Below are 24,391 nucleotides of genomic sequence, written 5' to 3'. Positions count from 1 at the left end.
GAACTTAAGAATATTTTTTTCAGTATAGTATACTATAGAGAAAAAGGCAATGAAATGTTTTACAAGTCTAATATGCAAAAAAATGCAAGCCTTAGAACTTTTATTCAAAAAGTATTGCTCCTTTATACATATTTGCTTTGATTAACTAATTTCAAAAGGAAACCACCATTACTGTGTAAAGATCACATGTCTGGGTAGATTAACTTTAAAGTTCCTTTACCTGTGCTTATAAATAAATCCTGCTAATTTTTACTCTTTGGTGAGAACTGCTATTACATTCCATGGCTGCATATTATGACTCCAGTTTAATGAGCAAAACAAGTAAAATGAAACAAGTTTTAAAGCTGGCTTAACATCCTGGTTTATTTCATTGTTCATTGCTCAGATATATCATGAAACATAACTCTTCACAGGAAGAAAAGAGTGAAGTGATCTAGCATCTGATCATATCTCAGCTTGTAAGCTAAGTTAACTGCACAAGTGCAAACTTGGTAACTTGTTGAAAGAGAAAAAAATATGAAGTGCATGCAAGCACAGCAAGTGAAGATAATTCATGCTTCAAAGCTAACAAAGTTCTGTGGACATTTTTGCTGTAATAGATATGTCAGTTTTTACTGTACCTCAAAGACATTTCTATTTTTGCAGGCACAAGCAGTTTCTCTCAAAGTTATTACTGGCCTGAAGCAAAAGAAATTAATAAGAGCACCTGCAGCAACATTTGTTGTAAATACTTACAATACAAATTCCAGAACCATCCAGGCATTTATCTGAATTTCCATTACAATTGCACAGAACACACCTTCCTGTAAATAGACCCACACTCTCACGATAGAATCCTGGACTGCATTCCTAGTGCATAGAGAAGAAAGGAAAAGTTGAATAGTGATTTGAGAAGATTAGAAAATTAATTGTTTTAAAGTAGATATTGGAAGGTAGAAGAAATTTAATTATGGTACAGGATCACTGACATATTAGTACATATTACATAATGAAGCTGGACAAGTCACAATAAATTACAATATCTTGGCTTAATAAGATAAGATAATGAGACTTTTTCTGGTTTTGCATACAAATTCTGCCTTCTTTTCTTCATCCAAGCTGGCGAACAAGTCAGGAAATCTTCTAGTTTCTACAACAGGGGCATGCTAGCAACCGGGCCGCACAAACAAGCAAAGCCCCATCTGCGGGATGCAGGCAGTACACAAAACCATGCCCCCTCTGGTCCGCGGAAGAAACTCTCTCCACGTAACCAGTCCCTGGTGCCCAAAAGGTTGGGGACCTTTGTTCTACAATGTCCCTTTTCATCCAGATGTTAACAATAACCACTGGACAATTCAGGCTATTAAGCAAATCTTACAAAGAACTGTAGTCAGTGGAAGACCTTTTAGTTTGCTTGATTGCTCCCAGGAAGGGATCGTATGCATAGCCAAAGCTTATTTAAACCTCTACTTATTATATAAGATATGATTGAACACAAGTAATATCAATTTCAAAGTCCATGAATTACCTGAACACTGAAAAAGTAATTGTACATATTAAATTACAGAGGTTTGTCAAAAAATATTTTATGAATTCTATTACTACATTGATGATTTGATAGCATACTGTATATTTCATTTGCTATTCAGAATACTCTGAGATATATGTGCACCATTTATTAATATCTTTCAAGCATACAGCAATTAATTTCCAAAGTATTGCTATGATGGCAGTGTATTGATTACTATGTTGGACTGAAAAACTTTGGAGAAAATTGTAGACCGTATTTTTCAGCTTGTGGAAAAAAGATGGATGGAAATAATAATAATGCAAATCCAGCCTAAACTGGTGGACAGTGCATTGAACCATATTAAATACTACATGAATCCATGTTCTCTCTGTTCATACATACATGGGAGAAAGACCTCAGTGTCACCTCCCATTGGACTTGTCTTTGACCTCTGTCTGATTATGGGATTTAACTAAAGTGCCAAAAGCCACAAAGGTTGCAGACTACTGGGCTGATTGCCCCAGAGAAAGATAGGCCATTCACACACACACACACACACACACACACACACACACACACACACACACACCTTAGTCATCTCATGCAAGAATGCCACATTCATTAATTAAAATATCTTTGATAACTTATACATTATAATCTAGTAATAATTTCTAAAACTAAATGTCTTTCATAAATTGAATGAAAACTAGATTATTCTCATCAAAAAGGCAAGATACTACCTCTAACACATAGCAGATTCATGTATTTTCTTTGCAGCCTCTTCCTTGCCTATAATACAAGTGTCTAAGGCAGTTTAGTAGGCAACTGGATACTAAAGAAAGCGATAAAGCTGTGTAGGAGACAATTTTAGAGGGAAAGCTGCAGGAAAAACAGTTATTAAGAACCCCTCCTTTCAACATCTCTGCTGCAAACCATCTCCACTGAAATAATTCACCAATTATATATGCCTATTGGAGTTTAATTAATTTATTATTTATTTATTTTATTTTAATCCCATTTATATCCCGCCCTTCTCCGAAGACTCAGGGCGGCTTACAATCTAAGCACAAATCAAATGTGCTTAGCAATAGCCTTCATTGTATGTATATGCCTGCTTATTAGGGCTTTCGGGGGCCCCCCCAAGCGGCATTATTACAAAGTCAGCTTATTGCCCCCAACAATCTGGGTCCTCATTTTACCTACCTCAGAAGGATGGAAGGCTGAGTCAACTTTGAGAGCCTGGTGGGATGTGAACCTGCAATACGTAATTGCAGGCAGCTGGTGTTAAGGAGGCATTAGCCCACTGCTCCACCAAGGCTCTTGAAATTAATGTGTTGACATGTAATATATACTTCCATCTTTACAAACCATTATGTAGAAAATCACATAATGAATTAGTTGAGCAATGGAATATACTTACAAATGTACCTATTTACATGTGTGAACTTATGCAAAAACAGATCTTAAAGATTACCTTGAATATTAGTGAAACTCTTTGATTAAAAAATAATTAATCCTTCTAGTATAATGAGACTTCCACTAGTAACTGATTAGATCATATTAACCTTGTGCATTAATTTAATGGTACATTAAACATTTAGTAACATGCTTAATGAATGGAATTTATGGGTATAAATACGGTATAATAAAGCAGTGGTAAGTCTATGGCTAGCCAGATATTTCTTAAACGCAAATCCCAACAGCCTCAGCCAATATGCTCAATGATCCTAGAAGCTGCAGTTCAGGAGCATTTGGAGATCCACAAATGTTCACTGGTATTCATCAATCAATGCTAAATTCAATGGAGAGTGAATGTGATTCATTTAATAGTTGCAATAAGGATTAGATCTAATATTCGTCTAAAAGCCATTTCCCTCTTGGCCCAGATTGACTGGATTCACCTATCTCAAGACATAATTCACCACCAGATTGTTAGGTGTTCCATTATACGATGACAAAATCAAACCAATCATGTTTTGGCTTAACCCAATGACCACTTAACACTGAACAAAGTTATATGAAATAATCCAAATTCCCAATTTGTAAATATTGGGCTAATGAACTCCCTTACAAGATACAATAACATTACAAAGCTTTTGCAAATTAGTAATTCTCTGCGCATCAGTGTGCTAGGCATTTATGCTGGCAAAGCCAGTACAATGGACATTTAAGATGAAGGTCATTGCAAAGATATTTGGCTAAATTATCAATAAAGACAAAGGAAACTGCTAGGGACAATTAAATAGGAATTAATCATTTTAAACTGAGTGGTCAAGTTTTTGGTGTGAAATTAGCAAAAAAAAGCTATTTAAAGCCTTAAAAAACATTATTTTTCATAATATAATATAACATAATAGGAGCTGTCTTTTTAAACAGATTTCTTAGGTATTGAACTTGTTATGTGTAGCAAAGCGCCACACCCAACTGAATAGTAACATGTTTGCAGTCCGCATTTCAACCCCACAGGGGGAAAAATGGCTTTTTGTTTTTCATATGTTTGGAACAAGAATTACAATCTTCAGTACAAAAGGAAGCAAACTAACCATTTACTGACCTCCTCCACCAGTAGAGTCCAGTGTAGATTATGGCTATCAAGAAAAGAATCAGTTTGGCCCCAAGGGTCTACTTAACATGCTTTCATGTCAGGATTTTTTTTAAAAAATTCAGAACGAAAGTATAGGTGGGGTGAGAGTAGAGAAAGAGAAGCGTGGTTACCTGTCTTGGTTTAAAATCCCAGTGACCTTGTTGCTGTTGCCCTCGGCCAGAGAGCTGTGGAAATGCTATCCTCTGTTGCGAAACATGTCCCAGACAGACCCCCAGGCTTATGCAGAAGGCCAGCCACCCAAGGCTGCCCAGCTTCCATCCTGCAGCCCTCATTTTGCTGAGCCTGAAGCTGAGCTGCTGCCTTGCACAGCTCTTGTTATTATACAGCACTTTCCCCTTATGCTACTTCGTATTGTTCTCCTCTTGGCTCTATCCGTATGCCAGGCTCTGCTCCTCCTTTAAACTTTGTACGTGAGTCAGGTTGTGCAATATAGGGCAATGCCTGATGTTAATGACCACATTGCAATTTCTGAAAATGAGCGTATCACTGAATTAAGGTGTGGCAGGCATCACCTTTTCCCTCCCGAACATAGTGAGACAGTACTAGACGATGAAGCAGCTTGCAAATCACAGGCTGAGTAATTCTGAGGAAATATGTTGAGAGGGTGTGTTCCTTCCTGGAGTGCATCTAAGTCTAGCTTTTGGCTATGTATTTTCACTAGGCTAGAGAAAACAAACCCACAGACCTGACAAGGTGCGCTTAGGGAATAAAGAAAGCCACGAGAAGGGTTTAAATGCACGCTCGATGCTTGATCGGTTGAATATTTCATATCACAGATTATAAAATCACTTAAAAATAAAACTGAAAATGTTTTCAAAATGACTTTCAACCAGCCCAGTGTTATAACTTGAGCAGAAAACTGAGACGGGTACAGGCTAATCTTGAAAATATTTGCTTTGCATAAGGTTACAATGCTGCCAAAACAGTAGTGAAATAATATCGAAAAATAAGCAGGGTAATCAGAAAGGTAGATTGGCATAGCTCCATAGAAGAAGCTGTATAGAAAGCTGCAGAGGGTGCAGCTTCTTTCACTCTAACCTGACAAACTGCATCTTAAATGTTAGCGGCCTATAAAAATAAGGAAAGTCTTGTGCATTTAGCATCCTTTAATAATTTACAGAGATTTATACACTATGATTAAGCAAATCTTAGTTTAGAGTTATACATTAACTGGGTTACATTATGTTGGTCTTACATTTTATTTTTATTTATCTATTTTTTGTACATTTGCTTACCTTGGTTTTTTACCACATCTTTGAATAAATGTATTTTCTACATGAGCTTATGTGGATGCATTACAGTTTTTCACTGAACTGCTAAGATGATTCAAAATAGGTTTCTGCTACACTTTTAAGTCAAAGCATTGTGAATAATCCTTTCTTTTTGCTAGAGCCAAATCAATATTGTTATTCTGAGCAATGTCTCATGGGTGATGCAGAACAAAAAGAAAGACAATTCCTACCTGACATGAATCACCCATATATTCAGGAGGGCAGGAACATGTCTCTACAGCATAAGCGATATTACCATTTCCTGTACTGGTGGCTTCTTCCAGACCAACATCGCCCAGAGTTAACCGCTGAGTTTCTGTGAAGTAAAGACCTCTGATTTGTAATCCATTAAGTCTAGACAGGACCATCATCAGCTCCTCTCGAGATACTAAGTTATTGCTGCTGGTATGCCTGAAGTTCCCCTGCACATTCAAGATACAAATGAAATTTGGGTCTGGAATACACTGCAATAATCTCCTACAGCACAGGAAAAAAGGGACATCAATTTTCAAAGAAAGACACCATGAAAATCAGATGCTGGAAGACTAGGGGGAAAAGTTGCTAGCAAATAATTGTATCAACAAAGAACTAAAATCAGGCAAGAGATAATTAAAAGAATGATATGGAAGGTAGAATCAGTATGTACAATCAACAAATAATAACAGAAAATTGGGAGCAAAATATACACAGTATATATACAGTATATTGAAAATGTTCTGTTGTCAAGCGGCAAGAGCTCTTTGTTTATGGCCAGGGGTCTTCAAACTTGGCCCTTTTATGACTTGTGGACTTCAACTCCCAGAATTCCTCAGCCAGCGTGCCTGGCTGAGGAATTCTGGAAGTTGAAGTCCACAAGTCATAAAAGGGCCAAGTTTGAAGACCCTTGGTTTATGCAAACCAATTGGAGATATATATGTCAACACAAACATCTTGATTTTACTTCAGAAAACAAGGGGAGGGGGGATCCACCTGCTCCCACTGGGATATAAACAATTGAAGATCGGTTCCCTATATTATAACAATCTATTCAGGAGGGAACCAGCATGTGAGATGTAGTGGCCAAGCTGGTCTTTTCCAAAAAGAGGTATGGTTGATCATTTACAATTGGAAATAGGTGTTCCTTGCTACTCTGCTATCCTGAGGACTTCCTTGCTACTCTGCTATCCAAGTCTCTTTAAATCTCTGCTCACAAACTTGGAAACCTGGTTGGAAGAACCTAGTCCTGATGACATTATACAGTTTGCTTAGTACAGTTTTTGCCCTAGATCAGGGGTGTCAAACTCAATTTCATTGAGGGCCGCATCAGCATTGCGGTTGCCCTCAAGGGGCCGGGTGGGTATGGCCAGGGTGGGTGTGGCCTACTGGGTGGGCATGGCTAGAGTGCATATGACCTACTGGGTGGGCGTGGCCAGCTCTACATCGTTTGCATCAAGGGTGCCTATGGGGGCCTGGGCAGGAATGGGGCAGATCTGAGGGTCTCTGGCAGAAGGAGGGTCTCTGGGCCAGGGCCAAGGCAGAGGGGGCCGTTCCCTCATTGTTTCCAGGATGGCTTCGCGGGCCGCATGAAACCACTTCGCGGGCCGGATCTGGCCCCCGGGCCTTGTGTTTGACATGTCTGCCCTAGATCAAATCTCCCAGGAAATATAGTATATCTTGCCATTAAGTAGGAGAAAAGAGGCAGAAGGAAAATTGTTGGGAGTCTTCCTTGCCTTGACTGGTAAACTGGCCTAAGAATGGGACACAAACTGCTATTTCTGTCATACCATAATCTCCCCCTTCTCAGCACCTTCCACAATTGTCTCATCTACTCATATCTCTCCTGCACCAATATATCCTCCAAAAGATGAAAAGACATAAACCCCTCCCACTCTAAGATAATAATCCACTCACACATTCACCCATCACTAAATTCTCAAAAAATCCTTTCTCTAATTAACTGATCAAGCTTCTGCCCTGGAAGATAATGTTCTTTAAGAGAAACATTTTTGGCATCTTATTAGGTTAATATCATATCAGTCAGAGAGAATCAAATAAGTTGGGTATATGAAGGGAAGAACTGTTGGAAAATAAAACCGTATATAATCTTTCATTTCCAACATATTAAAATATTAGATAGTATGATGCTATGCATATACTGTCCACAGGTTCCATTCTTATTCATTTTGAATAGCAAACTGCATTAAATGCTATTCATTCCCACTTATACTACAATAAAAGGCATTTGTTAGACCATTTCTAGGGTGCTTTGGAGCAAGATTCAATTCCTATCTTCAGTTCTAATGTTTAACTCAGCCTCATACATCAAAATGTCAGTTTGGAATGGCCTCAATCTTCAAGTACATCTGTAATTGAAGGTTGATGCCAAATATCTTTATTTTTCAAGTCTAAACATGAATCAGCCAAGAACTCCGCTTGACTATTCAGGTAACCAGTGCAAGTAGCTGCTTAACTGCAAGGCAGCACATTATTGTACCATATTGCAAAATTATTGAATGCCAGAATAATCTGATGCTGCTTTTCTGTTTTGAAGGAAGAAATGTATCCACATAAGTAACCAAGCAAACCTATCTTTACAATCTAGCTCCTGGCAATATTCCCCTGAAAGTCTTCTGGCATGAGAAGTTCTGTGGTAGCACAACAGGCATATTTTTGTAAATAGATAAAGCACTGGATATATATAGTGTCTCTAAAATCTTCGATTAATTACAACATAGAAGCAAAGCAAGTGGAAGGAAAAGGACTCAAGCCAGTATGCAGCACAGCTGGTAATCCTCCACCAGAGTCCCAAAGACCCACTGAACCCAGGGACGCTGTCCCTCTTGCCAAATGCTGATTAAAAATGCTGTTCTCCCTTCCAAGTATAAACTTGCTATCTTCTGTAGCACATGAAAACTAATCTTGGGATTCACACCGCTGGTTTTTCCCCACTGAGAAAATATAATAATAATAATAATAATAATAATAATAATAATAATAATAATAATAATAATAATAATAATAATAATAATAATAATAATAATAATAATAATAATAAAGTTGGAAGGGACCTTGGAGGTCATCTAGTCCAACCCCCTGCTCAGGCAGGAAACCTTATACCATTTCAGGCAAATGGCTGTCCAGTCTCTTCTTAAAAACCTCCAGTGTTGGAGCATTCACCACCTCTGGAGGCAGGTTGTTCCACTGGTTAATTGTTCTAACTGTCAGGAAGTTTCTCCTTAGTTCTAGGTTGCTTCTCTCCTTGACTAGTTTCCATCCATTGCTTCTTGTCCTGCTTTCAGGTGCTTTGGAGAATAGCTTGACTCCCTCTTCTTTGTGGTAGCCCCTGAGATATTGGAACACTGCTATCTCAATTATTTACTGAATAAGAGGCTCGCTATAAAGATTCATTATGTACCATGTCAAAGAAATATTTACTGCACAATTAATGCATGCTTGTAAGCTTTTCCCCCCCAGTAGACAATGGAATATTCAGAAATGCAGAAATTATCCTTAGAGCAGGAACATGTACATTTGCTTTTTCTGTTGTAGATCAAAATAGGCAAAGGTTTGATGATATACCTTATCAGAAGTGAGTTAACATCATTCTTACCTCAACTAATTGAACTGATCCATAATACATTTTGTCTGGCAAAGGATTATTAGGATCTATATAGGATATTTTCATCTCCCTTCCCTGTACAAAAATAGTTCAAATCCAATGTCAGTACAATATTGTACCTATGTACCAAATTAGCATGCTTCCCACAGAGTTAGCATCATTAAAGTTATTAGCTCAAAATCTATATCCCACCATCTTCTTGCCAAATGGATTTATCATGTGATTAAAATGTGAGCTTTTAAAATTATAGACCAACAGTGTACAAAAAAGTTTGATAGCCACATGAAACAAAATATTGAGACAATATAACTACTTGTATATGAGGTAAATAATTATCACTTTTGAATTTCATCATGCATTGACATCATTATTGACAATTCTTTCTCCCAGCAAATCATGTACCTAAATATCTGCAACTTAGGATAATGCTTTCTGCATGGTTATGGCTACATGTCAAAGGAAATGCATGTAGCTAACAATGTATTAACCTTTGTGGTATCAGAAATATTTTTTACTCTTAGTATTGTATTAACTTTAGAAATACTTTCAGTATTAATAAATCTCAACAAACAAGAATAAGGGAATAAGCATAGCATAGTAATTTAGTATTATATCAGTCTGATAGTCACACCTACTAGTAGAAATAATGTGAAGGCCTTGTTTAAATGGAGATGAACCTAGATAGTGTATGGCATGCTGGCTAGAAATTATAACAGGTGCCAATCAATGTATCTGGAAGCTACCAGGCTGGGGAAACTCAAAATTAGAGGAAACTTAGTTCACACATTCATTTCTTTATCGACCATATATGTCCCTCTTCAGCCTGGAGTTGATCTGCATTGATAACTTCTCGTGCATGCTATTTATGAACATGGATCTGCCAGCTTTCTGGAAGACATTAGACCTGTGTCCAAAAATAGCTTAGATGACAGATTGATGGGACAGACAAGGAAAACTGACTAAAGAGGCAGGGGGAATTCATATGGTGCTCTGAGAGAGCTTCTTTCCCCTTCATCTGTGCCAATCCTGCATCTCCTTGATTTGTTACTCTACTATTTCTAGTTTATTTGAAAGAGGTTTACTTGTCTATCATTTGTGTTAAAGGTGAAAACTGGCAGAATTCTGGTCAACACCATCTCAGCTTATAAATATTTCAAAGTACTGCAAAAGAAAGCAATGCCAGCAGCAAGTGGCCATAGTCAACACTAGCAAGAGATATCTATGCAGTATGTAAAATGTTATTAAGGTACAGTGGGCAAAATGGCATCACACTAAAATAATTTAAAAAAAGAAAAGAGAGTATGGCCTAAATTACTCGTCAGCCAAAGCAACAGAAAGCCTATAATCCACTAATTTTGACAGAACCATCAACTAAGCTCTATCAGTTAAAATCAACAGGCAGTCTACTGTATTCTTTCTACAGAGTCTATTGTCTTTTGAAAGACTATGGAACATGTCTTTAAAAACAAGTCTAGTGGTCTTCAAGAAAGCCACCATTCCAATGTGTATTATTTTGGGGAAAGTTTGTAATGCTTGGAAACGGAGAAGGAAAGAGAAGAAACAACTTAGATAGTATCAATTACAGTAGTGGTGGGTGCACTGACGAAAGACTTGAAAGACCAGGACAGCCTTTCATCAAAGGACAGATTGTCATGGTGGCACATAACCAATTGATTAATGCATTTAAATAACCTGGATAATGTCTTCCCAGCACTTGGTTAACAGCACTAGGCTTACATGTGCCTCCACAGAAACTCCATGACCAGTTTCTATTACAGCCCTACTAAAAAGCCTATGGAGAGCAGTGCCAATGTAAGGAAGAAAACATGAATAGCATTAACTAGACTATAGGAATTTATCAGATACTAGCCCTAACCACAGGGCTATCATAATCAAGATCATTAATGGGGCATCAGAAATTATAAATATGCCAAGACCTATGGTCAAAGAAACCAGAAAAACTAGGATAAAGAACACAGTTTGACTGCTACTATAGTGGGTTGATGAGAAAAAGCACATATCATGAGTCCATGTCCTCTAAAAATGGTTAGTAAGGCATTTTCATGGCAAGTAACAGAACTTAAAGAACAAGAGTCATCAAAATGGCATATTTAAATAAAGACCTCTCAAACTTCCATATTTTCACATTGTGGCTGTGTAGTAAGCACCACATAAGCACAGAAAATGTGCTGATAAAGGATAAACATTTTTTAAAGCTAAGATGATGCATTCATGTTTATATATATATATATTATTTGACTTACAATTAGCTGTATATCTGGTCTTTTTTCCAGGAGAGCCATGCCTTCACTAGGTAAGCCAAAGGATTTCAGCTGATAGCTTAAATATCCTCCATATGAAGAAAGCTAAATAACAAATTACAGGAAATATAGAAATTGGATTTTATACTTTAAGATAATTCTGATATTTAGTCTTCACAATATCTTCAACTGCATTTCCAATATTGGTACAGAGAAGTCAAGAATGTAAAAAAAACCTTTGTCATTAAAAGGCTTTTTACTGATGTATCAGATTGTCATTTGCTAGAAACTTACTTTGCCTGAATTTACTTTGTTCTAAATGATACTATGACTTGTTTGGTTTTGGCTTTGCATGTTGTATGAATCCAGCTACTATAATTCATAAACTATACTTTACAGTCTGCCACATGGGAGCCCAGTCTGTATTTGGCTATTATAATAGAATAAAAAAGATAAGAGAAAATAGTGTTTAGAGCTGATAATGGGAGAATTTTAACAGATATTACAGAAAGGATCATATACCTTATTCCCCAAGTAAGATGATGGTGCCACCCAATATAAATTGTGTAGAAAGGGGGGTAATTCCTGGACATCAGCAACAACACTGTTGCTAATAGGATTGAAAGTTGTAGGAATCCTCATGGCATTACCCACTGCCTCCAGATGCCAGTTTCTCATGTCGGTGGACTAACAATAAAACAGAGGAGATACACAAAGTTTTGTTTTAAAGTAAGGTTTTTGCACAACACAAAAGTTAATTTGCAAGATGGAGTGGTATCTGGTAAAAACTTTTTCTTCTTTGGCTTGTATGAGAAGGTTTTCTGATTCCTACCACCAACAAAACCTGTATGATTTTCTTGCCATTACAAAATATTGGCTGTGTAAAAATTACCTATGGGATCTGCTTCCAACATCACAGTAACAGTAACAAAATTGTCCACTCATCAATACCCAATCAGTATCATAAGGCAGTGGCATAGAGCATACTAATCAGTCACATAATACATTTCACTAACTCCTTCTGTAGGTTACCCAGCAACATGGAGTAAATGCTGGAAAGCCAACTGCCCTGCTTCAGAAGTGAGGTGCTTTTCTGGAGAAGCAGGAAAATTTCCAGAGAGACATTGGTCTCTGGGACAAGAAATACATTTTGGGCATTGCAACTGTGACATATGTTAACGCTTCTGCTCATGGCAAACAAACAAGGCAACCTGTCTTTGCAAAAACCTGCTGAAAGCTAAAGAAAAAAAACAATAGCTTTAAACTCAACAGGATGGAAATGACTTTATAATATAAGGAACAGCAATGACATAAAGACACAGGAAGGGGGAAAATGCATCTTAATGTCCTCAGAACAAAAAGAGAAAACAGAACAGCATTAATGACCGCTAAATGTCTTTCTGTCATGCTTTTTTTTAAAGATTAAAAGTAATGCTCTTAGCATGAACAGATTTGGGACCTGGAAAGCCACCACTGATTTGTGTGCAGCCAGTTCAATCCCCTGGCCACCCTACAGTCAGAGGTCTGCTGCTCATTTCCGTCTCAATCACATCACTGCTTTTAACATACAAAGCAAAACTCCAATCACATATATTCATCTATCTGATCCAGTAGTCTCCTCCAAAGAATATATATACATATGTGTGTGTGTGTGTGTGTGTGTGTGTGTGTGTAGCATTGCATACCTTGATTCTACGTTTATTTGTACTGTGGCAAATATCAGTTGCTCCAAAACAAAAGCAAGAAGTACAACCTTCGGGATTAGCAGGGTCCAGATAAAACGATCCTGAACGGCACATGTCACATTGCACCCCTTCAACATTCTCCTATAAGTCATTTGGAATAAGTCATTAAATGTTTCCACTTAAAACTTTGCAGTTAATATATATAGAGAAAAATAGCTGTCAATTTTCAAGACAGTCTATGGTCTTTCAATACTCAATAGCATAGATGTTACTAAAATGATCTCTTTCGTAAGGAAAATGTTTGTCTGTTCAGTACGTAACAGCCATTGCCACCACCATTATGCAGTTATCAGTTTAAATAAAGTGCCTTCCAGACAGGCATCTCTGAAGTCTGTTGACACAAATTTTATTGCTGTGTGACTTAAATGATTCACGCTGAATGCACCTAATATTCTTGATCAAATCATAAGAAACCAAAAATCTGTTTCTGCTCTGCACTAATAAATGCATCTATTCTTTTCTGTTTCCATATTATCCTACCGTTATTTTTTTTAAAAAAACCCACAGATTTGCATATAAATAAGCCCTTCTAATATATTTCTCCTGAGACATATTTATAAGTACATTCTCAAATGCTTTTTGAACTGAGAACTCTGAAATATTAGGAAGGTTGGTAATTACATTCTTCTCTTCGCTTTAGTTCAAAAAGGACTGATCATTTAATTAATGAGAAAATTTAAAAAATCCAAAGCCTTCCTGCATTCCTAGTAAAAAAATATAGACTATAAAGACTGTTGCGAAGAAGCCTGCCCACCTCACATATTCAATAAGCGCACAACACAGAGCATTAATAATACCGCAGCATTTGTGTCCATGTGCACTTCAGCATTTTGCTTTGATTCTGATCATATTGCAACAGTTACAGGAATCTGAATGGAAAATAAATTGTCTTGCACTAGTATTATACATAGTTGAAGAATTTGATCAGTAGAGGAAGAAAATCGATGCTGCATTCATCAAGAGCCTTTTTGATTTAAAAAGTGGACTGGGTATGTTGATAAGGAGAAATAAATATGGTGCTGACTGATACCCAATCATTAATCCTATTACTAACTAGCAATTAAGTACTATTCATTGCAACTCTTGGAAAGTTTTTCTGGAAATATTATCACATTTTGACAATAGTTAGGGCATCAAGTGAACAATTCATATATTCCAGAAATGTTATTAAAATGTGAGATCACAGCTAAATAATATTGATTGGCCAGTTCCCAAAAACCTAATTCCACACTCAGTGAGCCCCCATTCATATCTAGAATGAACAATGCAACATATTTTCCTTTATTCAATTCACAAAATAGGTTAGGCAAGACACATACACTGCTGGAAAAACAGAGGTGTATGATCTCGTCAATAACTCTAGGGGACTTCCTAGCAATATTTTGTTTACAATAACAGAGAATCTATAAATAAACCCATTCAACCTTTTCTTAATAGTTCTTCCACATTCCTACTAAATGCAGTTGAAGAACTGAGATGCAATCTGTACTCAAAAATCAACCATATTCTCATCCGTGTCACCTAATTATAGATCTATACAATGTACTGCACTAAAACTTCTAGAAACAAATGTCTAGGTATATTATTTTTAAAAATAATTATGAGAATGAGTATGTTTACAATTGAATAAGAAGGCGCACATAAAATAATCACACAAACTTTGAAATGTCAAAGCATCTGACCTTACAGAGGCAAACTCCTGTTTGTGGGTTGCAGATGTCTGGTTCCGTTCCTCCTCTGTTACATTTACAAGGTTTGCAGTGGGGAAACCCATAAGAACCAGGAGCACAATGATCACACCGCCGCCCTGCTATTCCTGAGCGACATCTTGAACAACAAAACAAAGGCCAAAATTTACTTCTGAAAAAGGTTTTTTTTCCCCCCAGGAGATGCGATTGGTGCATAGGACAGATTGTATTAAAGTATTAAAGTAGTAGAGTAGTAGATGCAGGGTTAGATTTATGCCTGTAAAAAATAAACCTGCCCTAGATGTTGAGTGGATCTCCATTCCTTAAAAACCTCTTGCTAAGCATGACATTTTGCATTTCTTTTCTAGTGGCTAGCAAATTTCCTTTTATTTTCTATGCCCCAAACTAAAAACAGATATGATGCTTGAGATCTCTGATTTATCATTTGTGTATTGTATCAAAAGACTTAAATGGAATCATTCTAAATCATTTGAAAGTGAGAAGCAGAAAGGTATACTGGATGATAAGTTTTGATGCAACAAAAATAAAATATTATAACTTGGGAACATAAAGTTTGTGGAACTAACTTAACATTGATTTAGGTATTACATCATCATGTAGCCTGGAAAATGACATTGGAATATATAGGTACAACACTCGTTTTCCAAATACATTTTCTCAGAGAAAAATCAATTGTCAGCTTAGCCATAAAACATTCAGAAAGATCAAGAATGTTGATGGGATAGGGAAAAATACTAGAATGGCTCTGGAAACCAAGGATAGTTTAAGATAAACCCCATAGATCAGGGGTCTTCAAACTTGGCCCTTTTATGACTTGTGGACTTCAACTCCCAGATTTCCTCGGTAGTTGAAGTTCACAAGTCCTAAAAGGGCCAAGTTTGAAGACTACTGCCATGTTGTTGTTGTTAGCTGCGAAGTCGAGTCCGACCCATCGCGACCCTATGGACAACGTTCCTCCAGGCCTTCCTGTCCTCTACCATCTTCTGGAGTCCATTTAAGCTCACACCTACTGCTTCAGTAACTCCATCCAGCCACCTCATTCTCTGTCGTCCCCTTCTATTGCCCTCAATCTTTCCCAGCATTAGGCTCTTCTCCAGCGAGTCTGTCCTTCTCATTAGGTGGCCAAAGTATTTGAGTTTTAGCTTCAGGATCTGGCCTTCTAAAGAGCAGTCAGGGTTGATCTCCTCTAGGACTGACCGGTTTGATCGCCTTGCAGTCCAAGGGACTCGCAGGAGTCTTCTCCAGCACCATAGTTCAAAGGCCTCAATTCTTTGGTGCTCAGCCTTTTTTGTGGTCCAACTTTCACTGCCATACATTGCAACTGGGAAGACCATAGCCTTGACTATACGCACTTTTGTTGACAGGGTGATGTCTCTGCTTTTTAGTGTGCTGTCTAGATTTGCCATGGCTTTCCTTCCCAGGAGCAAGCTTCTTTTAATTTCTTGGCTAAAGTCCCCATCTGCAGTGATCTTGGAGCCCAGGAAAATAAAATCTGTCACTACCTCCATTTCTTCCCCATCTATTTGCCAGGAATTGAGAGGGCCGGATGCCATGATCTTGGTTTTTTTAATGTTGTTTCAAATTATTCATTATGTTTGTAGTTCTGCTCCCATCTCATAGCTTGGCCCTAACTAACTACATATCTAATACCCTGCTATATCCAATCAAATACATTGCTACTGTATGCAATCATATTTATGTTCTACAGTAATTTGCATAGGTACATGGAAGAATTGCCCCTTTTTAGCTCCACTTGGTACCCAGAGTACTGAAATAAGCAATCTGTTGTTCAATAAACAAGTTGTCCTTCCTTTTAAAACAAAACCTTGTCGGATAAAGTTTTTCTATAATTATAAATAATTACCAATTAGTACAAAATAAAAGATTATAAAAAGGTCACTCTCAGCTTTAGGATAAGTGCAATCCAATTCTTTTTATAGCAGGATTATAGCAATATGCTAAGGCACAGGTATTTTTTTAGTAGAAGAATATATCTAATGCAGTGTTTCTCACTCTTGGCTATTTTAAGATATCTGGACTTCAACTCCCAGAATTCCCCAGCCAGGATTGTGGGGATTCCAGGCGTTGAAGTCCAGACATGTTGAAGTTGCCAAGTTTGAGAAACATTGAGCTATGGTGAATGTATCTATAGACAGATACATAAGCTAGCTGCATAGCTGAAACAAAATCAGTTAGTAATCATGTCCTAACAAAACAGCCTATAAAACATTGTTTGCTGTTCCAATGTTAACCCCTTTCATTTCATGGTATTACCCTGGGAAGTAAAATACTTCTGGTACTTTTCACAATGGAAGGCTCCCTAGCTTTACTATTGGGCTGCCTGGCCAGTAATTAGCCATTGTCCTTAAAAACAGCAGAGCCCATGTTTCATACAGAACATCTCAAGAATTAACTTGGAGTAAATCCTTGGTAAACCACACTCAAAAAACATGTGAAGGAGATGGGACTGAGAATAAGAGATTGATCCAGATTAAATAGTGAACTCCCAAGTCCAATATTTTAACTATAGCAACTTTCTGTGCAAAAACAAAAACAAGATTCATTCCATCATAGAAAAACTTAGTTACCTGCACTGCCCATCAATTTTATTACATTCAGGATTCATAGCACTGATAACTCCTTTGCTTGAGCAATTGCATTTTTCACAGCCAATAAGTGGATGGTATCCAAAGTGCAACCTCACACACACTTCACATCTAGGCTTAACAGTTTGTGGGGGACAAAGACATTTCCCAGTGACATCATCACAAAGACGCCTTCCACAGCTGCAAGCTGGGAACAAGAATACAAATTATTTTGTACTCAAAGAATATTTGAATTACATACATTGTTCTTGTTGGAACAAAAATCCACTAGAACTTATTTTAATCTCATTCCAAAATTCATTTTTAAAAAATGAAAACTTGATCTGAATAAAGGTATGCTCAACAAATAGTAGTCATTTTTATCGAATGCATGGTTCCCCCGCCAATGTTATGTAAATAACACAAAAAAAGCTGCTTAACATAACTGAGCAAGAAATAATACAGTACATTAGAGATGAATCTCAGGTACTTGATAGTACCTGGATAATTACATCTCAGTTTAAGAAGCTGAGGTATGAATGAATGTTTTCCTCATCCACTCTTTACATCCAAACAAAGCAGGAAGTTTTTAATGAATAACTCAGAGCAAAATCCTTAAATTCAGAATGAAATCAAGAACAAAATAAAATATTCAGTTCTTTGGGCAACATTTCAAAAAGTGGGTAACCTCTCCCCATTTGGAATGGCTACTTACGTTTGCAGAATGGAAATCCATAGAAACCTGTCTGACACCTGCTACACTGGCGACCGATGACGTGTGGCCTGCAGTCACATTGCCCCCCCTCGGGGTTGCAAGTAGGGCTGGTGGCACCCTTTCTGTGACAATTGCATGGCAGTGCCCCATCATTAAAAGCAGCCACAAGTGATCGAGCTGAATTTCGACAAAATTCTGAAGAATTGCCAGGACTGTTTAACAGAGGGAGAGATAGAAGGAGAGCACATCTGACTTCCACTATTAAAAAGGCTATGCTCACTTTCATTTACATTTATATAGTATGTGTTTATTTAGTATGCCTTTAGCATAATTCATAATCTATCTTTCTTTTTATATATATTCAGTGACTTACACAATGTAAAAACTGTTGCCACCACACTGGCTGATGAAATCTGATGACCGAATCACACTGTCTTTATGAAGAAGTGGATAGCTGTAGCTATGTGCTGGAACAACCAGGATATGCTCCTTTAAAATGATAAAATTAAATAGCATATTTTAGAAAGCTAAAGTATTGAAGTACAGTTTCCAGACTGTCTCCATGCATTTGAAGGGTATAAATTGCTTGCATTGCACCTAACTTCTAAAAAGATTAAAAAAAACTTAAAATACTTATTTAATATTTATTTAAAGCAACTTTAATATATAATTATATTAAAAATTTGTATAATTATGAATGGAGGGAATGTCCATTCCTAAATGGGGCTTGCCTTAGTCTCTCTCATTCTTAAAGCTACCTGGCACCCCCTCTTCCCCCCATTGTTAGGAAACCTCTTTCCCAGAGCAAATCTTGAAAGGGGAATGAAATTGCTTGGGAGAAAAAGCAACTTCCAATTTCCCACTGACTTGTGGGAAGCTGGTAGAGAATTTGAGAAACTTTCTTTCTTTCTTTCTTTCTTTCTTTCTTTCTTTCTTTCTTTCTTTCTTTCTTTCTTTCTTTCTTTCTTTCTCTTTCTTTTTCTTTCTTTCTTTCTTTCTTTCTTTCTTTATTTATTTATTTATTTATTTATTTATTTCTCAGCAGGCAGGTAAGTGATTGCTGACAGGTAGTGGAGACAACTTGCAACCATGCTCTCCCTTGACTTTCTCTCTGCAAGCTTTCCACAAGCAAAGACTTCGCTAGTGGGAAGGTGGCAAGGAGTGTCAGCAATCACATTACTTCCTTCTGGCTTCCCCATTGACTTATGGGAAACTTTCAGGGAATGTTGAAAATGAGGATCACATGGCTACGGTGACCAGAGCAGCCACATTGTAATGTTGAAGTGGCAACAACTTTCCCAAATTTCATTCCCACAGGAGTCATGGGTTACAGTTACTTTGGTTTAATAATTCTTGCCGTTTACTTTCCAAAATTGTCCAATTGAAGGTTACAAACAATGAAACAGACATGAAAGTTTTAGTAGTATATACATAGGTCAAACAAAATACAGTTCTGAGCTAGATTTGCAGCTATCACAGTTATTGACATCAAGGTTAGAAACTCTTAATTGCAGTTTTACACATTTGGCAAGATATGGAAGGTTGGTCAAAGCTTTAGCTAACTGTAATTGGATAGTCTCTATCTCAGTTCAAAATTAAGCATATTTTAAACTTACCAATATCATTGTTCTTCCATTAGGAATTTTCATGGTGATTGAGATATCATGTTTAAGGATATCAAATTCAATATGATTTTCTGACATTACCAAACTCCGACATCCAGAAGTATGTGGACAAAATGAAGCATTGTAAGAACCTAGAACAGTTAGATAAGGACACATCTAATCGATGAAAACTCAAATGTCCTAAAAAAAATCTAAAACATTGTTAAGTCTTTGTTACCTGACCAGAGTTGTCCTCCATCCACTGATACTTGCACCGGAAATGTTGGATTTTCTGGCTGGTAAAAATGTATAATGATCACATGTTGGCCTATATGTGGAACTCTCCCATTCAGGGTAATTTGTTTCTATCAACATAAATATGTGGAAATTAATATATTGGTCATCATAAAGTGAACACTGAACATTATGTTTGCACACTAATGTTTCCTTGCTTTAATACTAAAATGAAGTGGAAGACATTTAACTTTAAGGTAAAGGTAAAGGTTCCCCTGCACATGCATGCTAGTCATTTCCAACTCTAGGGGCCGGTGCTCATCTCCGTTTCAAAGCCGAAGAGCCAGCGCTTGTCCGAGGACGTCTCCGTGGTCATGTGGCCGGCATGACTAGATGCCAGAGGTGCACGGAACGCTGTTACCTTCCCACCATAGTGGTCCCTATTTTTCTACTTGCATTTTTACGTGCTTTCGAACTGCTAGGTTGGCAGAAGCTGGGACGAGTAACAGGTGCTCACTCTGTTACGCGGCACTCGGGATTCGACCCGCCAAACTGCCGACCATCTGATCGACAAGCTCAGCGTCCTAACCCACTGAGCCACCACGTCCCATTTAACTTTAGACTTTAATAAAAAAAACTTTTTGATCCATTTTTGTTTAAACCCTCTCTTTCCCAGGAAATTACTTACAACTAAAATGGAACACAAATAAATTAACCTGCTTATCAAGTGTGATATTTCAACTGTATGGTGCTTCTGCTATTTTTAGAAACTTCAAATAGTTGCACCTTGTGAAGGAAAAATCATAATAACAATTTACTATTCTTTTTTACAATTCTCTATCAGACTATAGAAGCTCACATTGTAAATAAAAGCAACCTATCAAACACCAATATAGAGCATTCTCAGATTGTTGGTAAAGCTCCATTCTTTGTCCTCTGTCAAACTACTTTCTTCAACATGGTTGAATTTTTTCCAGAAATTTGATATAATGTGGCTCATAGTAAAATGTTATTATAAACTAAGCAATATTAAATAGTCAATCATCTCCTGGCAGAAGATTATAGTCCTTTTTTCCACTTCCTGAAATTTCAACATGGTGCCCTTTTCTCCTTCTCTTCTTATGGCTCAGTCAGCACTGTTAAGAAGTGAGAGGTCCAGCCTATGGCCGATTTTTTGTGATGTGTCGCATGACTCAGTACTCTCTCCACTCCTGTTTAACATCTACATGAAGCTGGTGACTGAGATCATTCACCATCAGAGGTTGAGGTATCATCTCCACCACAGTGATCCAAGTAATGTTGTTGCTGCCCTCTCTTGATGCATAGAAACTGTGGGGGGCCTGGATAGAGGACAACAGACTTTGGCTGAGCCCTAGCAAGTCTGAATGGCTTTGGATGCATGGAGCTTCAAGATTCAGGACTTTAACTACCTTAATTCTGGATGGGGTTGCACTACCCCAGACAGACCCTATTTGCAACTTAGGGGTCTCCTGGAGATGTGATTTCTGCTCGCAGAGTAGGTGACAGTCACAAACCAACTTTGTGTTGTGCACTAGTTGTGGCCTTTCCTGGATTGGGAGTCCCTACATTCAGTCATTCAAACCCTGGTCATCTCACATTTAGAATACTGCAATGCAGTGTACATGGGACCACCTTTGAAGGGCATCTAGAAGCTTCAATTAGCACAGAGTGGTGGCCTGAGCTGTTCTTGGGGCCCCTAGGGTGGCCCATGTTACCTCACTGCTCTGCGAACTGCATTGATTGCTGATTTGCTTCCAAGTCCAATTCAAGGTGTTGGTATTACCTTTAAAGCCCTGCATGGAATGGGTCCAGGATACTTGAGGAACCATCTCATCCCAATGGGACTGACCTGCCCCAACCAGACCCCATCAGTCAAGTATTTTCAGCTGGTGGGATCCAAGAGAAGGTCTTCTCTGCTGTGGCTCCTGCTGTTTGGAACCTTCTACCCCGTAAGACGAGATTGGCTCTTACACGTCTGACCTTCCATAAGGTCCTGGAGACTTAGCTCTACCAGATCTACCCTGCACATCCTACTCCTTATCTTCCCATCTTTCAACTATATTTTTTATCTTTGTAACTCCATATTTGTCCATTTTAATGCTGTAAGCTGACCAGATTCACTTCAAAATGAGATGGGCAGCAAATAAATTTAATAAATAGATAGATAGATAGATAGATAGATAGATAGATAGATAGATAGATAGATAGATAGATAGATAGATAAATACTGACTTTCTAATGATATAAACAGAAAGTCACGAGGTATTCCTCTCCAAAGTCAGGTGACAAAATGGCTAAACTTGATCATATACAAAAATCATAATATCTATAAAAAGAGCCAAATGGAATATGAGGTTCAAGAGTCATCTGAGCTACTACATCAAGAAGGAACTCTTTACTAGATGTCAGCTTCTTGCAAATCAGTTAAGGGAAGTACCCTTAACTTCAGCTATAGGCCTTCAATTTCATAGCAAGTAAGATTAATATTTACAAACCAATAGGCTTAAGGTCCCTACTGGACTTTTTCTACCTTTAATGAAAAAGGTAAATTACCTGTGAGGAAGACAGAATCACACCATTAGCTGAATGAAAAGAGGATAAAGGAGAACTCAGTGAATCCCCGAAGACCACATGTCTTGACCCTACTACAACTTCACTGTTCCTGCGAGCATCCAAAACTACAGCTTCAAGAGGCTTTTCATATTGCAATGGTATACAGGAGGCACTTCAAAGACAGAAAAAATGCCAAATAATTGTCAAATATGGCATGCTTTAAAAATGCTCACTGAACAGAATAAAATACGCCTCAAAGTATAGACCATGAGGTCAATAACTCTGTTCCCACAACAATCAAACTGCAAACCAGCATAACATTTACCCTAGCATGTTGTGCTAATCCTTGCCACATAGTTAGTTGCAAGTTCAGTGTGCTGTGTGAATCAGGAGAATTGGATTAACTCAAGTTCAGCTGTACAGTCAGCATTTAGGACACACCCAAAAGTTTTTACCATATGGGGACTTAAATAGCAAAATTATTCTTTGAATGTGAATCCTTTGATAGACAAAATGGCATAATTTACCTATTAAACAAAAGTATCAGCAACATTGGAAAGTCTTAAGATTAAATAAGTCTAATTCAATCAATGTTTCATATCTGAAGAGTAATGGAATGACAGCTGCATTGCATGATGGGCATTGTAAATAGTTGCAAACTGCTGAGCAAACTGAGAATATTAACACTTTTAAGTCTTAAAGTTCACTTCTGAAGAAAGCAAAAGAGAAGGAAGTATTTTACCTTAAACCACGGGTATATGTTGCAATGCAATAAACTTGAGGTTCCACATAGTCCAGAGAAAAATCCTCAGTTGGAATAATGCAAATTTTGTGCTAGGAAAGAAAGACAATGTGCCTGTTAACTTTTTCCCCATTAACAGGTTAACAGCAGCATTGAAAATGGAGCTGAATATTATTTAAACGTCTATTTATGCTTCTAGAAAAAGTAAAGTTAAGAAAACTTTCTAGCTAAAAGCTAACATAGTTTGTTGAGACTTGTGAGCACAGGACTTTTTGGTGTAAACCAGGGGTCTTCAAACCTGGCCCTTTTATGACTTGTGAACTTCAGCTCCCAGAATTTCTCAGCCAGGCACGCTGGCACAAGTCGTGAAAGGGCCAAGTTTGAAGAACCCCAGTGTAAAACTTTGCCTACAGTTTTTTGTAGAAGGATGCGTGAGTGTACTATGAGTGCAGCATGGTGTGTAGAGAGGAACTCATTACATGAGATTAACTTGGCCAACATTTAATCACTGTATTGTCTTAGACAGCTCATTTGCTTTTGTTAAGGAGAGAAGGAAGACACAGAAAGAGTGAATTGTCATATACCCAAAAGGTGGCAGTAAAGATCCTAGAATAAAACTACCATATTTGAACCTTTCAAAGAGAGCAATCTCTAGAGAAGTGATTGTTTTATCTAGTGTACTCTATGGTTCCAGAAAAACTATTTATACATTTACAACTTGACTTTCTTCTGAGTGTTCAAGGTAGCTCATGTGGGGGCTTCCTCTAGGTAAGCTGAGAGAGAGAATTGGCCCAGAGCTACACAGTAAATTACATGGTCAACTGAGGCTCTGAAACTAATTGCTTCGAGTTTTCTTCTGCATTCATAAAAACATGTATATACAATCATATACCTATATACAGGAAGTGCTCAGTGTATACAATCATATACCTATATACAGGAAGTGCTCGGTTAATGACGGTGACTAGAACCGGCTACCCCATTGCTAAGCGATGCAGTTGAAAAGTATGACAACTTGTCTCTTGTAGGGGGTTGGACTAGAAGACATCCAAGGTTCCTTCCAACTTTGCTATTCTATGTGTCTGCATTGACTTGCAAAGGCAATTCCAACAGTTCCATCTGCCATTGTTAGGTAAATCTCACATAGTTGTTAGGTGTGATATCACGTGATCATCATTTATGACTCCTGTCAGTTTCCCCATGGACATGTTGGAAATTGCCAGTAAAGGGTCCAAATGTCAATCACATGACTGTAAGAC

At 37.6% G+C, this 24,391-nt stretch overlaps 1 protein-coding gene across 1 annotated transcript in view; it reads right to left on the bottom strand.

Annotated features, from left to right (window-relative positions):
• The window catches only part of LAMA3 (laminin subunit alpha 3), a gene marked incomplete at its 3' end in the record, with an annotated part of 140,142 nt that overhangs the window by 58,414 nt on the left and 57,337 nt on the right, over positions 1 to 24,391 (bottom strand). Inside the window, 14 exon segments of the mRNA XM_081324856.1 lie at positions 736 to 849; positions 5,557 to 5,787; positions 8,955 to 9,038; positions 11,228 to 11,329; positions 11,747 to 11,911; positions 12,910 to 13,050; positions 14,652 to 14,796; positions 17,267 to 17,471; positions 17,979 to 18,190; positions 18,352 to 18,467; positions 19,595 to 19,734; positions 19,821 to 19,947; positions 22,391 to 22,562; positions 23,133 to 23,224. Coding sequence (XP_081180982.1) covers positions 736 to 849; positions 5,557 to 5,787; positions 8,955 to 9,038; positions 11,228 to 11,329; positions 11,747 to 11,911; positions 12,910 to 13,050; positions 14,652 to 14,796; positions 17,267 to 17,471; positions 17,979 to 18,190; positions 18,352 to 18,467; positions 19,595 to 19,734; positions 19,821 to 19,947; positions 22,391 to 22,562; positions 23,133 to 23,224 — 2,046 coding nt within the window.

This window comes from Vipera berus (genome assembly GCF_964194415.1).
Source record: "Vipera berus genome assembly, chromosome: 3".
NCBI lineage: Eukaryota > Metazoa > Chordata > Lepidosauria > Squamata > Viperidae > Vipera > Vipera berus.
This window is presented reverse-complemented; position numbering and strand designations above follow the sequence as displayed.